Genomic DNA, 12,204 nt, shown 5'->3' with positions numbered 1-12,204 from the left:
TATTTTATGTTTTTAGTTATTGCTTTTAGTGTCTTAAATGTTTCTCAGTCATTCTTTTAAAGAAAATGTTTTTACTTCATTGTTAACAGGATTGGGAAGCTCTCTCTCATTTTTTCTCAGTTTTCTTTCTTCTTGTATAATTCTTACACATCCTCTGAGTCCGTGAAGGGATTTTTTCCTTTGGACCTTGCAATACTTAATTTCTGACAAATGCGAAGTACGCTCAAAATCAACTTTTAGTTCTGTAATTCTTTTAATCATGGTGTTTGACATTGGTGCAGATACTAAGTTTCCAAAACTGTTTTTGCAGAAGCAGCACTAAACCCCTTTGAGTAATTGTAGTATGAGAAGAGTGAAGATGATATATTTTCTGTGTTGTTTCAGAAATTCCAGTAAGCATTGGGTTGTGCGTGGCCTAATAACAAATCTGATAAACATAAATTTTTCTGTTTGATTTTTTCGGTTAAGGTGCAGAAAACCTGTGCATCAAGTTATCGGAGAAGCTGCAGTCAAAAACCTCAAGCAAAGTCATCATCGCTCACTTGCCACTGCTAATTTGCTGTTTGCAGGTCTGTCTTTACAGTATTTGACATTACTATATCAGTAAGTGAGAGTTTGGGGAGTTTCACAGTTTGCTAGAAGAACACTTTTTATCTGCTGTTTGTATTATTTTTCCATCAATGTATTCTACGTTTGGATTTTAGAGGTCTCGTGTGGAAACTAGAACTGCAGTAGAGTAGTGCTTTCAGAATTTTCTTAGCTCAACTGCTTGTTGAAGAATAATATTCATGAGGGTTTTTTAACCAGTATTTAGCTTCTGAAATATTTAGCTTCTTTCTCCATTATATAAACAATTAATACTGTTACTGGCAGATCACTGAGCTTTAAGACTGAGGCTTAGTTATTGTAATTTTTATGTCATCTTATTGTACACTTACGCATAGTCTTACAAATACGGTGTTTTCCACCACATAGTAAATAATCAGGATTCTCTAAATGTTGGAACTTGTCCAGTAACTTTATTTTTAGAGAGTGCAGGTCATTTTATGTAACTCCCTATGAAATCACCCAGGAAGAAAACAGCAAGGCTTGATTGGCATGCAGCACTCTAGGATAACCTAAAAGAATCAGAAACTTGAAATGTCTAAACCTTCTGCTAAAAATTGAATCTCTTAGAACTATGTATGGTTTGTGTTGGTTTGTGGTTTTTTTTGTATTGACCTGAAGTTGCAAGCTTACAGTTGGCTATGTTCCTTTTTTTTTTTTTATTGTTTTTTTAGGGGCTAGGTCGTTTGTGTGAGAGGTTCCCTGTTGTGGTTCATTCTGTCAATCCATCCTTGAGAGATTTTCTTGTGATACCGTCCCCAGTGCTTGTGAAACTTTACAAGTATCATAGCCAGTATCACACAGGTAAACGAAAAAAGGCCATGTTCCAAAGGATATGCGAGTGATTGTTTTCCAACTTGTATGGCTTTTTGATGCGTTTGAATATTTTGTGGTGATACAGCTGTAGGGGGAAATGGAGATGCATTTATGATAGTTTTAAATTTCTTGTTCTTTGGAGCTGAAGAGGATGAATGATTGCAAATCAAATTGTGTATCTAAGGGCAAGCAGTATATAGAACTACATTTTATCCTAGCAGCAATATTGCTGTGCCTCTTCTGTTGAAACCAAGATAATCTTATCTCAAGCGTCTTTGTCCTTAGTGAAATCACTGACAACTGTAGTGTGATACTGCAGTACTAAGGGTTGTATTGTGCGTGCCAACATATTCATTCAAGTCATAGCAGTTTGCTTAGGGCTTTGTCCACATGGGCCTTCAGAAACCTCCAAGGACGGAGATTCTACAGCCTGAGACAGTGCATAATTAATCTCATAGTGTGGTGGGAAAATAATCACATATCCAGTTGGAACCTTCCTTGTTTCAAGTTACGGCTGTTGTGTCTCGTTCTCCCACGAAGCCTGCTTCTGTCTTCTCAGTAACCTGTTTTACACTTTGGAAGGCAACTGTTGTGTTTACCCAAAGCTGCTGCTTCTCCAGGCTGAACAAGGTCATGTTCCTCGGACTCTCCTTACAGGCCCTATGCTCCAGCCCTGTGACCATCTTGGTGGCATTTGGCAGGTTTTTTGTTGTTGTTTTTAAATTGTAATATCAAATTATGATTTCCAAAAATAAAATGTTACATTTAAATCACTTGCTAATGCAAAAGCAGTATCATAACGCTAACGAAAAACAGGTAACAGAACAGAAATTGACTAAATTTAGGAATAATTATTTAGGAATAGGTAAATGCAGTAATACCTTGCATAGCTAGTGACAACACATGTACTTCTGGAATTCTTCAGCACAACTCTCCGAGCTGTAAATAGGCTGTTTTGCCCTCACTGGGTATTGCTCTGCCCGTATGCTCTTATCTTGCGGATAAAAAGCTATTTCAAATGTTTTTGGTTTCCATACTCTGTGTTCTTAGTAGGTGGTAATGACATCAAGATTAGCGTAACCAACGAGCATTCAGAGTCTACGCTAAATGTGATGCCTGGCAAGAAAAGTCAACCATCCATGTATGAGCAGCTGCGTGACATTGCCATAGACAACATCTGCAGGTAAGAGAGAGACTTGCACCACGTTGGAATACGTCTCCCTAGCAGAAGAGTATTATGGCCATTTAGAAGGTGCTGCTCTGTGCTGCTATAAAGGCTTTTTGCCTTTTTTGATCGTGACTTCATTTTTCTTCAGACATCTCTTGGGTTCTGTCTATGTCCTAATTGTAAAATAATTCAGTCTCATTGTTTTGCTTTCCACATGCATAGTTCATGCTAGTCATCATTTTGATACTCAGCAGGGTTTTTATCTTCTGCTTAGATTATCATGTGGAGTGAGCCTCCTGTAACAGGAGGATTGTCACGCCCTCAAATGTGGGCAGTGTAGTGGTTATTCTTCCCTTTTAGACAGCTACTGAGAGCTGTAGGGAAGACAAATATTGGTGACTGGAGACGAGGGATTGAATTTTCTAAAGCAGTGCATTCTGAATTTACCTTATTGCCTATCCCCAGTCTTTACTGTTGATGGAGAAAGCAGCACTAGAAACTCAGCTCATTTTTTTAAAAATACATCTGCAGCATTCCTAGGCAGTCAGTTCTTATACTTCAGTATAAACATTTTTCCCTTACGCCTGGTGTGTATTTACAGTAGTAAAAAGTGAAATGTTTAATTCGTACTTTTTTTCTTTTCCCCCCCGTCCTCTGGCTGTTCATTGTTATTCCAGGTGCTTGAAAGCTGGCTTGACTATAGATTCAGTGATTGTTGAGGCCTTTCTTGCCAGTTTATCTAACCGTCTGTACATCTCTCAAGAGAGTGATAAGTAAGTTGTTAGTCATCAAACCAATTTTTCCTTCACTCAGTAAACCTGAAGCTTATTCTAAGATATAACTATGGTCAACATTGTTTTAGAATTAAGTGTCTCTGAGGTTAGTGAGCTCGTATGGAGGGTCAAAATCTTCCCATGCAAATTATTGCAGAGCTGAGCCCTTGTTTTCATGCTGAGATGTACGGATTCATTTTTATCTGATTGAATCAGCAAATCTTTGGTGAGTATTAGCCATTTTTGAGTCCTGGATTGAGTGATACTCTCTCTGCTGTATCCTTCAGGCTTCAGGTGTCTTTTATGGCTAGACAGAGCTTGTCACTTAAGGCATTTGACTTGCTTCACTTTTAAGAGACTCACCAACCAAGAAACTTCCAAGGGGAAATCCTATAGTGGCTGGTCTGACTGTCATGTCTTAATGTTTTGCAGATCACTTTTACCTCTTTTCATTGTTGTTTCTAGAGCAGTTTGTTCATGGATTAGTGTGGGTTTCTTGAATACTGTGTTTGTGGGTTTTTTCTGTTTTTTATTTTGAAAACCAGCTTGTGCGAGTATATCTCTAATGTTAATATTTGGAGTAGATGGGTATATAGATTGGCAATATTAAAGCTGTTAGTGATGTTTAAATTTAGTATATGAACTGTTTCTTACATGAAATGTAACCATGCTTGGAGGTCTTGATAGTTGGTGAACAGTTATATGTATGGTTTTGGGGTTTTTTTTGTTTGTTTTTTGTAACAGGGAAGCTCATTTGATTCCTGACCACACAATTCGTGCTCTAGGGCACATTGCAGTGGCGCTGAGGGACACCCCAAAAATGATGGAACCCATCCTACAGATCTTACAGCAGAAGTTTTGCCAGCCACCTTCTCATCTTGATGTACTCATCATTGATCAGCTAGGCTGCTTGGTCATCACTGGAAACGTAAGGAAAGAACAGGCCAAGAGAGTGCCAGTTTATGATCCCTTTCCTTTAGTTAAAAGGAAATGTAGTTTAGAAACTGCATTTGCAGATTTTTAAGATTTTTCTTTTCTTCACCACAGGTATGTGCTTGTACAATCCTCATGTCTCTGTGCCATCAGAAAACAAAAGCTGTCCCTGTCAAGAACATTAGTCCTCACAGAAAATAATTGAAGTTTTTTCTTTTAAAAACAAACTATAAAAAACACCAAACACAGTGTTTTCAAAAGTTAAGAAGTTCATAAACACTTGGTCTATGTCCCAAATAGGTGCACAGTATCTTTTTTTTTTGTATCAGTAATCAACTTTCAAAGTCTTGTAGCTCCGTACATTTAAAAGTATAGTTTGCCTTATTCAGTCATACAGGGATTAACTGACTTACCTTTTCTGAAAGTAATTTTTGCCTCTGAGCGAGCAATTAATTGCCAGAACTCGGAAGTCTGAAAAAAAGTTTTCCATCAGGAAGGTGGAGCTAAAGAACTTAACAAATTCTGTAAAATTTGAGCAGTTAAAAACACTAGTGAGAGCACTTCCACTGTGTGCTTTGTGGAAGCTGAAGTCGTTCCTCAGGCTGTGACTAGATACTTATCTGAAAAACTTTGTAATGCTTAGCGTATTTTACAGGGTTGCTCTTTAGAGAGATTGTATTCAATAAGCTCTACTTAGTGATTTGTTTTGGTTGTTTTTTTTTTTACAGCAATATATTTACCAGGAGGTGTGGAATCTGTTTCAGCAAATCAGTGTTAAAGCAAGCTCAGTTGTTTACTCTGCTACAAAAGACTATAAGGATCATGGATACAGGTAACACTTAGCCGTGTCCCTTAAATGCATGAACACTGTATCAAATAACCTTTATGCTACATCAGGGATTTTCACTTTTTCCTGCTAAAGGTTTTATAATAAGGCTATAAGTAGTACTGTTTTTTTTTTCCTTTGATGTTAAAAAGTAATATATTAGTTTAAAAAATAGTAGTACTTCATAATGTAGAGATTCTAGAAATGTGTTTTACTACGCATAATATCGATTTCTTTTTTTTTTTTTTCCTTTGTAAGGAGTTAATGTTTGTAAATTATAATTGACATTGAGGACTTACGTTATCTGTACCTAGAGTAATTAATGTCTTAGCCTAGAAAAGCTAATGAAGTTCCATTGGGTGTTGTGTGTGTTTTGTTTTGGGGGTTTGTGTTTTTGTTGTTTTTTTTTTAAATGTGGTCTCAGTACTTGTTAGGGATTAAATGCAAACCATTAGCAATTTGATTCTTAGTATGTAAGTATGCATTGTAGTCCCTGTTATAATTAAAGATTATCACTAACTTTGTTGATAGTTGGGGTAGGCTGGATATCTTTTAAGGTAGTATGTGAGTAACTGAGAGGACCGTTCCTGTCAGTATGTTTAAACATATTGTCTGACCCAGCCCAATCTCAGCTTTAATAACTGATACTAGTTCTGATTCTTGTGCTCAAGAGCTTTCCCAATCCAGAAACGGAGATCTTTGCTGCTTTTTGTCTGTAGCCATGTCTGCTACAGAAAAGTCATTTCCTTTTGGCCATGACAGCATCATAAATGAAATGGCTTCCAGAGGCAAAGCATACAAATAGTTTTTCACTTAAACACTGATTGCATTTCAATTATCAGTAAAGTGATGTGCTATTCATAAAAAAACATAACCACCTCCCCTCCCCGCCCACCCCCCAAAAAAAACCACCTCTGAGTGAAAAAAACGCCAGCAGCCTTGTTGCAAGAGTTCATAGAATCATTTGGGTTGGAAGGGACAAGTAAAAGTCATCTAGTCCAACCCCCCTGTCATAAGCAGGGACATTTTCAACTAGACCAGGTTGCTCAGAGCCCCGTCCAACCTGGCCTGGGATGTTTCCAGGGATGGGGCATCTGCCACCCCTCTGGGTAACCTGGCCCAGTGTCTCACCACCCTCAGCATAAAACATTTCTTCCTTATATCTAGTCTAAATCTTCCCTCTTTTAGTTTAAAACGACTAATCCTTGTCCTGTTGCAGCAGGCCCTACTAAAAAGTTTGTCCCCATCTTTCCTGTAGGTCCCCTTTAGGTACTTGGAAGGGGCTCTGAGGTCTCCCTTCTCCAGGCTGAACACCTCCCAACTGTCTCAGCCTGTCCTCACAGCAGAGGGGCACCAGCATGTCTGTGGCCACCTCTGGCCTCGCTCCAACAGGCCCATGTCCTTCTGATGTTGGTGCCCCCAGAACTGGAGGCAGCACTGCAGGGGGGGTTCTCTCAAGAGCAGAGTAGAGGTGCAGAATCCCCTCCCTCGCCCTGCTGGCCACACTGCTGGGGATGCGGCCTAGGGTGTGGTTGGCTTTCTGGGCTGCCAGCACACATTGACGGTTCATGTCCAGCTTTTCACCCACTGGTACCCCCAAGTCCTTCTTGGCAGGGCTACCCTCCATCCCTTCCATCCCCCAGCCAGTATGGATACCAGGGATTGCCCCAACCCCTGTGCAGGACCCTGCACTTTGCCTTGTTGAACACCATGAGGTTCACACCGTTCCACTTCTCAGTCCTGTCAAGGTCCCTCTGGATGGTATCTTGTCCCTCCGGTAGGTCAGCCACGCCACTCAGCTTGGTGTTGTCCACAAACTTGCTGAGGGCACACTTGATCTCACTGTCAATGTCATTGATGAAGATAACTGAACAGTATCGGTCCCAATACGGACCCCTATCTCTCAGCATTATGAAGAAAGCACTGAAAATATAAAATTTTGAGGAACTGCTTGTTCATAACCGTTCTTTCTTCTCAGACACTGTTCTTTAGCAGTCATTAATGCCCTAGCTAACATCGCTGCTAACATTCAAGGAGAACACCTTGTGGATGAACTACTGATGAACTTGCTGGAACTGTTTGTTCAGCTTGGGCTAGAAGGAAAGAGAGCTAGTGAGAGAGCAAGTGAAAAAGGACCAGCACTAAAGGTCAGATATTCACTGTTTTTTAATTTTATTCAGCTGTGCATTTATATGGATGGCACTACTAAACATACTCTTCTGTATGTTTTTTAACCAAAACGACACCTTTACACACACACAATAAAAAATCACCCTTTGTTAAACCTAAGAATGTTTTCTGGTCATGGAATATGAATGCAGGTCCATAATCCCTTTCAAACACCTAACTAATCTGTGTATAGTATCTGAGATAAAGCACTGGTATATTCATCTGAGCCTGATTTTGTCTGAGACTGAGTAAACTGTTTGGAGTCCTAGAGGCAAAGCTGTAAAGAGGAACGCTGACTACTTAACGGCTCTTACTAATTCTTAAAGTGTCTTTAGATTGTGACAGAATTCTAATTTTAGCGGTGTTATAGGATTATAGGAAAACTTAGGTTGGAAGGGACCTCAGGAAGTCATCTAGTCGAACCTTGCTGTTTTCTTCCTGGGTGATTTCATAGGGAGTTACATAAAATGACCTGCACTCTCTAAAAGTTACTGGACAAATTCCAACATTTAGAGAATCCTGATTATTTACTATGTGGTGGAAAACACCACATTTGTAAGACTATGCGTAAGTGCACAATAAGATGACATAAAAATTACAATAACTTTTTTTTTTTTTAACTTTCCCCAGGATCCAAGTTGATGCAGGCCTATCTGTCTAGGCTTATAAGGGAAACAGTGCAGTGAAATGAAAAATACAGATTTAATTAAAATCTGATGATTTTTAGGGTTGCTTTATTTGGAGAGCAAGTTTATTCAAAAAGCTTGCCTAAGAAAGATGAGACTTGTCTCTTAGATGAATTTGTATGGTAGGAATACTTTGCAGAAGAGTCTATTTGAGTGGTTTTGCTTTAAAATAGAGTTTTTTTTAAATGCAATGTTCAATTGCGATTTGTAAAATTTAACACATACTGCCCTTTAAAAGTTTATGAGGAGGTTTGGAAGATGAATGTCTCTAAATGCTAACTGAATTTTTGCAGGAGCAGTTTATACGCAGTTACTTCAGAATTCTCTGCTTTTCTTCGTATGTGAAGACTTTCACCTCGCTTCATATTAGCTTTTCTCCCCATTCCAATTAAGTATCCAGAGTACTCGATGTGCCTTCTATTTAAGAAGAAGCAAACAAAAATCTCAGCCTTTCCCACAATACCTTCTTCTCATCTTTGCTCTAAAATATACTCATGGACAAGCTGTTAACCTTGACTTTTGTTCTTGAGGTGTATATTAGTGTTTGAAAAGCAAAATGTAGTTGCTTTCTACTCAGAAAAAATGAGAGCCTTAGGCCAGTTATGTTCCTCCCTGGTGTTCAAATGCTGTAACCTCTTGGCATCCATGCACTGCCTTAGGGTAACTTGTAAAAATTCAGGGTGTTTGATAGTGATTTTATATACAAAAAATACAGTTGCCTGCTTTAATAATTCAAATGTGTTCATACTGGAAAATTAAGGTTTTCTTGGAGATGTGGTTTGACAGATGTTCCCTGCTTTTTAGGGCAGATAGGTAACACTTCCTTTTCAAATAGGTACATTTTCCTAGTAGTGAGGGGAACAATGTGTTTTTTGGTTTTTAACCTCTTTTTCACCCCTCCTGTGCATGCTATATTTTAATAGTACCAAGTTCTTTCTTTGTCCTTTTATGGGATGGGTGAGCTCTTGGTAAATCCCTCTGAAATGAATCTGTTTGCTTTGAACATAGACTGCATTTCATCAGGGATGCCAACTCTTCTTTTAAAAGGGAACTAGGACATGTCTAGAATCTGCTTTTCATGAAGTTTATGGTGGAAAATTTCTCCCCATAGGTTTCATAGATTCTTTTAACCACAGATAATCAAGCTGAAATGGTGAAAAATGTATTGTAAATGTTGCTCTAAAATGACACTTCTAAATTAGTTTCCACCTTCCTCCTTTCAGGGCCATTTTCCCACTGTTTCAGTTTTGGAATCACTATGGGAGACAGACTGCTCCAGTGACTTAAAGCTGCCTGCAAACAGAAAAATGTGTGATTTATTTAACATGGATTTGAGCTAGGAGGCAGTGTTTCTTTATTGTGAAGATACTGATAGCAGTTTTCACTAGAACACTTTTTACTCAGTGTAAAGTGAAAATTATGAAAGGTATTCAGACGGGGTTATTTCATTTTCAAGAAGAGTTAAAGTAGGTAAAACGCTGCACGTGCTGTGCTCCCAAACAAAAGCAAATTTTTTCTTTGATAGTTGTCAGATAGTTTGCCTGTGACCTCTGCTTCTCAGCGTACCTTTTCATGGACTTAAATTTGCTCATTAACCATTAGAATGCTTCTGTGGCTTATTTGTTCTGTTTTAAACTAGATCTTTCAACCATGCAAATGTGGCTTCTGTGAGGGTCTCTGTACCTGGTCTCTCTTGCAGTTGTTGGATGTCAGAGTAGACATGGTATCAATGAATATTTCCCCCTCTTTAGCTCAAGGCATAATATCTGACTTCCAAATATAGAATACTGTGCTGAAAGGGGCGAACATTCTTTCTATGAGGGACATCCCACCTGAAACACGTTGTTGAAAGACTCCTGGGTGTCCCAGTCCTTTGGATTTCTGGGGTACTCTCTTGGCCAACTTGTGCGCATCTATGCTAGATACAGAGCTGTAATGGGCAATGTATGCTGTGATTTGCATTGACAGTAGGAATCTTTGCTGCTTGAAATATGTCCTCTAGCTGGTATTTTAGAAATGCTTTTGTAGATGTTGCGATAAATTCCTTTTTCTTTTCCAGGCCTCCAGTAGTGCAGGGAATCTGGGTGTGCTTATTCCTGTTATTGCTGTGGTGAGTATCCAATGGTTGGGTTGTTGCAAACAGAATAATTTTCTCACATATGCCAAATGTAGGTGCTATTTCATGGTAAATGGTTTGATTAACAACTAGTGCAGAAGTCAGCATCCAAGAGAAATATAGTAGTATTGTAAAATGATATTTCTTGCGCTAAGAGGGGGGAAAATATTTGTTTAATAATGACATATCTCTTAAAAATAATTAATCTTTTGTGACTGAGAGTTAGATTGTTGCTAATCATGAATTCGAGAGATTCATGAGCTAAATAATACCACAGCGGATGTTTCTTTGAATAGTGTTTGGTGTGCAATTTAATAAACAGCACGTATGTGTGGCCTAAGGAGAAGAGTGAAAAACAAATGTTAATAGAAACAGAGTTAAAAATAAATCTTAGTTTGGCAGCACAGTGAATCCTGCTTCTTAAAAGGAAAAAAAAAAATCATTTAGAAAGGAGGGAGGAAGGGGAGGAAGTGTCTTGTGTCTTCTGAAACTAGAATTGGCTGTCGTGCTTGAAAGCATTTTAGGAAAAGTGCAAGGACACTGAGGTCCATTCCAGACTCATTTATTTTGATGTATATCTGTGTTTGGTCTCGGATGACAACCTTTTCTGGGAGGAAAAGATATTTTTTTTTAACAAAGTATAACTAAACCAGGACACTAATTCAGTCAAAAATTCAGTGCAACCATTCTAGATCTCCAGCGGAAAATTTGGTATGTCCAAGCTGGGTTTCCAAGTCAGTAGGACTAGTTGCCTAACTGCTGCAGCTTCTACAAAAAATGTCTAAAAGATCCATAGACAAACTTAAACTTACTGGAGAACAAAAAACCATCATGTCAGTTTCTCCCCTCCTGAAGCTGAATTCTTCTGTGGAACTTTTCCTGCACAGCTAGTGGGACAGAAGGGGAAAATGTATTACATACTTGCAGTAGGCATGCCTGCTTGCAAGTTGCTCATACTGCACATCTATTAACAAGCAGAAAAAAAATCATTCATTTCATACTCTGCCCTCACAAACCTCTTTACTGAAGCTTTTCAAAGAGAAGAGCCTAAAATTAGCACTGGTTAAAGATCAAAGAACTGTTCGTTTCCTCCCCCTGTCTCTTCCAGCAGTTTCCATCATAAGTTACTCCGTAATTCACCAGCGATCACAGGGGCCAGACCCTGGCTTTACAGAAATGTGTTTATAAGTGTCTTGGATGGCTGTTATTCAATAGGTGCTCAGTTTTTGCATGAACTAGCTAGTCCTGTCTTGAGAGATATGGTCTAGTGGGTAGTGTCTTTCATCTGTCAGTAGTGCCAGCACTGATTTCAGTGAAAGCAAGATCATTCCTTGCATATTGAGAAAAGATTAGTGCCTATTAGAGGCTTAATGTAAAAGTTATGAAAATACTTTTCTGTTTCAGATTTTTATTGATGATATATTTGTTCTGAATAGCTGGTGATAACTGCATTTTTCTTAACCAGTGTGACCTTTAAATGGAGTCAGATAGTGCCAGAATCTGAAGCAAGAGTTAATGGTTACATTATGGTTGTTGAAGCAAATATTTGACTTTCTTGCACAATGTATGAAGATCATGAGTTTTGAGCAGTAGCTGATTTGCTTTTCTACTTGAGCTCTTTCCCTTGAATAATTACCGTTACTTAGGTCTCAAAACCCCTGCATTTCAGGTGCTCCAGCTCATTTAATCGTTGATAAACTAATTAAATCCAGGGCCTGAATATTTAGTCTTTTGAATATGCTTGTCTTCTTGAATGTAGATGAAACAATAAAACATTTCTCTGAATGTTAGTGATTTGTTGTGAACCTTCAGTATTGAAAACTCTCCCCCACGTGGTGGGCTTACAAGGAAGCACAATGTGAGACAGGACTAGAGAAACACCTGAGCTTCCTGTTCGATATCAGCTTTTCATCATCCTTCGTCATCTAATACTGATATTTCACTGGCTGTCATGTTAAAAAGTTTTGTGTGGGGGGCAAAAAAACGTAGTAGATGCAAAATTAGAAATGGCAGTATGTAAAAGCCAAATGAAATCAAGAAGTTAAACTTAATACTGGAAAACACCTTTTTAAGAGAATTCAGAATCCTTAAAATAATTTGTCAGTTTTTAG

General features: G+C 38.5%; 1 protein-coding gene across 3 annotated transcripts in view; it reads left to right on the top strand.

Moving 5' to 3' along the window:
- Window positions 1-12,204, top strand: part of PI4KA (phosphatidylinositol 4-kinase alpha) — a 66,372-nt gene that overhangs the window by 13,054 nt on the left and 41,114 nt on the right. The window contains exons 12-19 of one of the 3 annotated variants that reach the window (XM_074606501.1): window positions 469-569; window positions 1,281-1,410; window positions 2,476-2,605; window positions 3,268-3,363; window positions 4,108-4,291; window positions 5,025-5,128; window positions 7,101-7,269; window positions 10,037-10,087. In XM_074606501.1, the coding sequence (XP_074462602.1) occupies window positions 469-569; window positions 1,281-1,410; window positions 2,476-2,605; window positions 3,268-3,363; window positions 4,108-4,291; window positions 5,025-5,128; window positions 7,101-7,269; window positions 10,037-10,087 (965 nt within the window). Of the gene's footprint in view, window positions 1-468; window positions 570-1,280; window positions 1,411-2,472; window positions 2,606-3,267; window positions 3,364-4,107; window positions 4,292-5,024; window positions 5,129-7,100; window positions 7,270-10,036; window positions 10,088-12,204 lie in introns of all 3 variants that reach the window. The other 2 variants (XM_074606500.1, XM_074606502.1) reach the window with 2 other exon arrangements.

Source organism: Larus michahellis, chromosome 13, assembly GCF_964199755.1.
Source record: "Larus michahellis chromosome 13, bLarMic1.1, whole genome shotgun sequence".
Taxonomy (NCBI): Eukaryota; Metazoa; Chordata; class Aves; order Charadriiformes; family Laridae; genus Larus; species Larus michahellis.
Note: the sequence above shows the minus strand (reverse complement) of the source record. Positions and strands in the feature narration are given on the sequence as shown.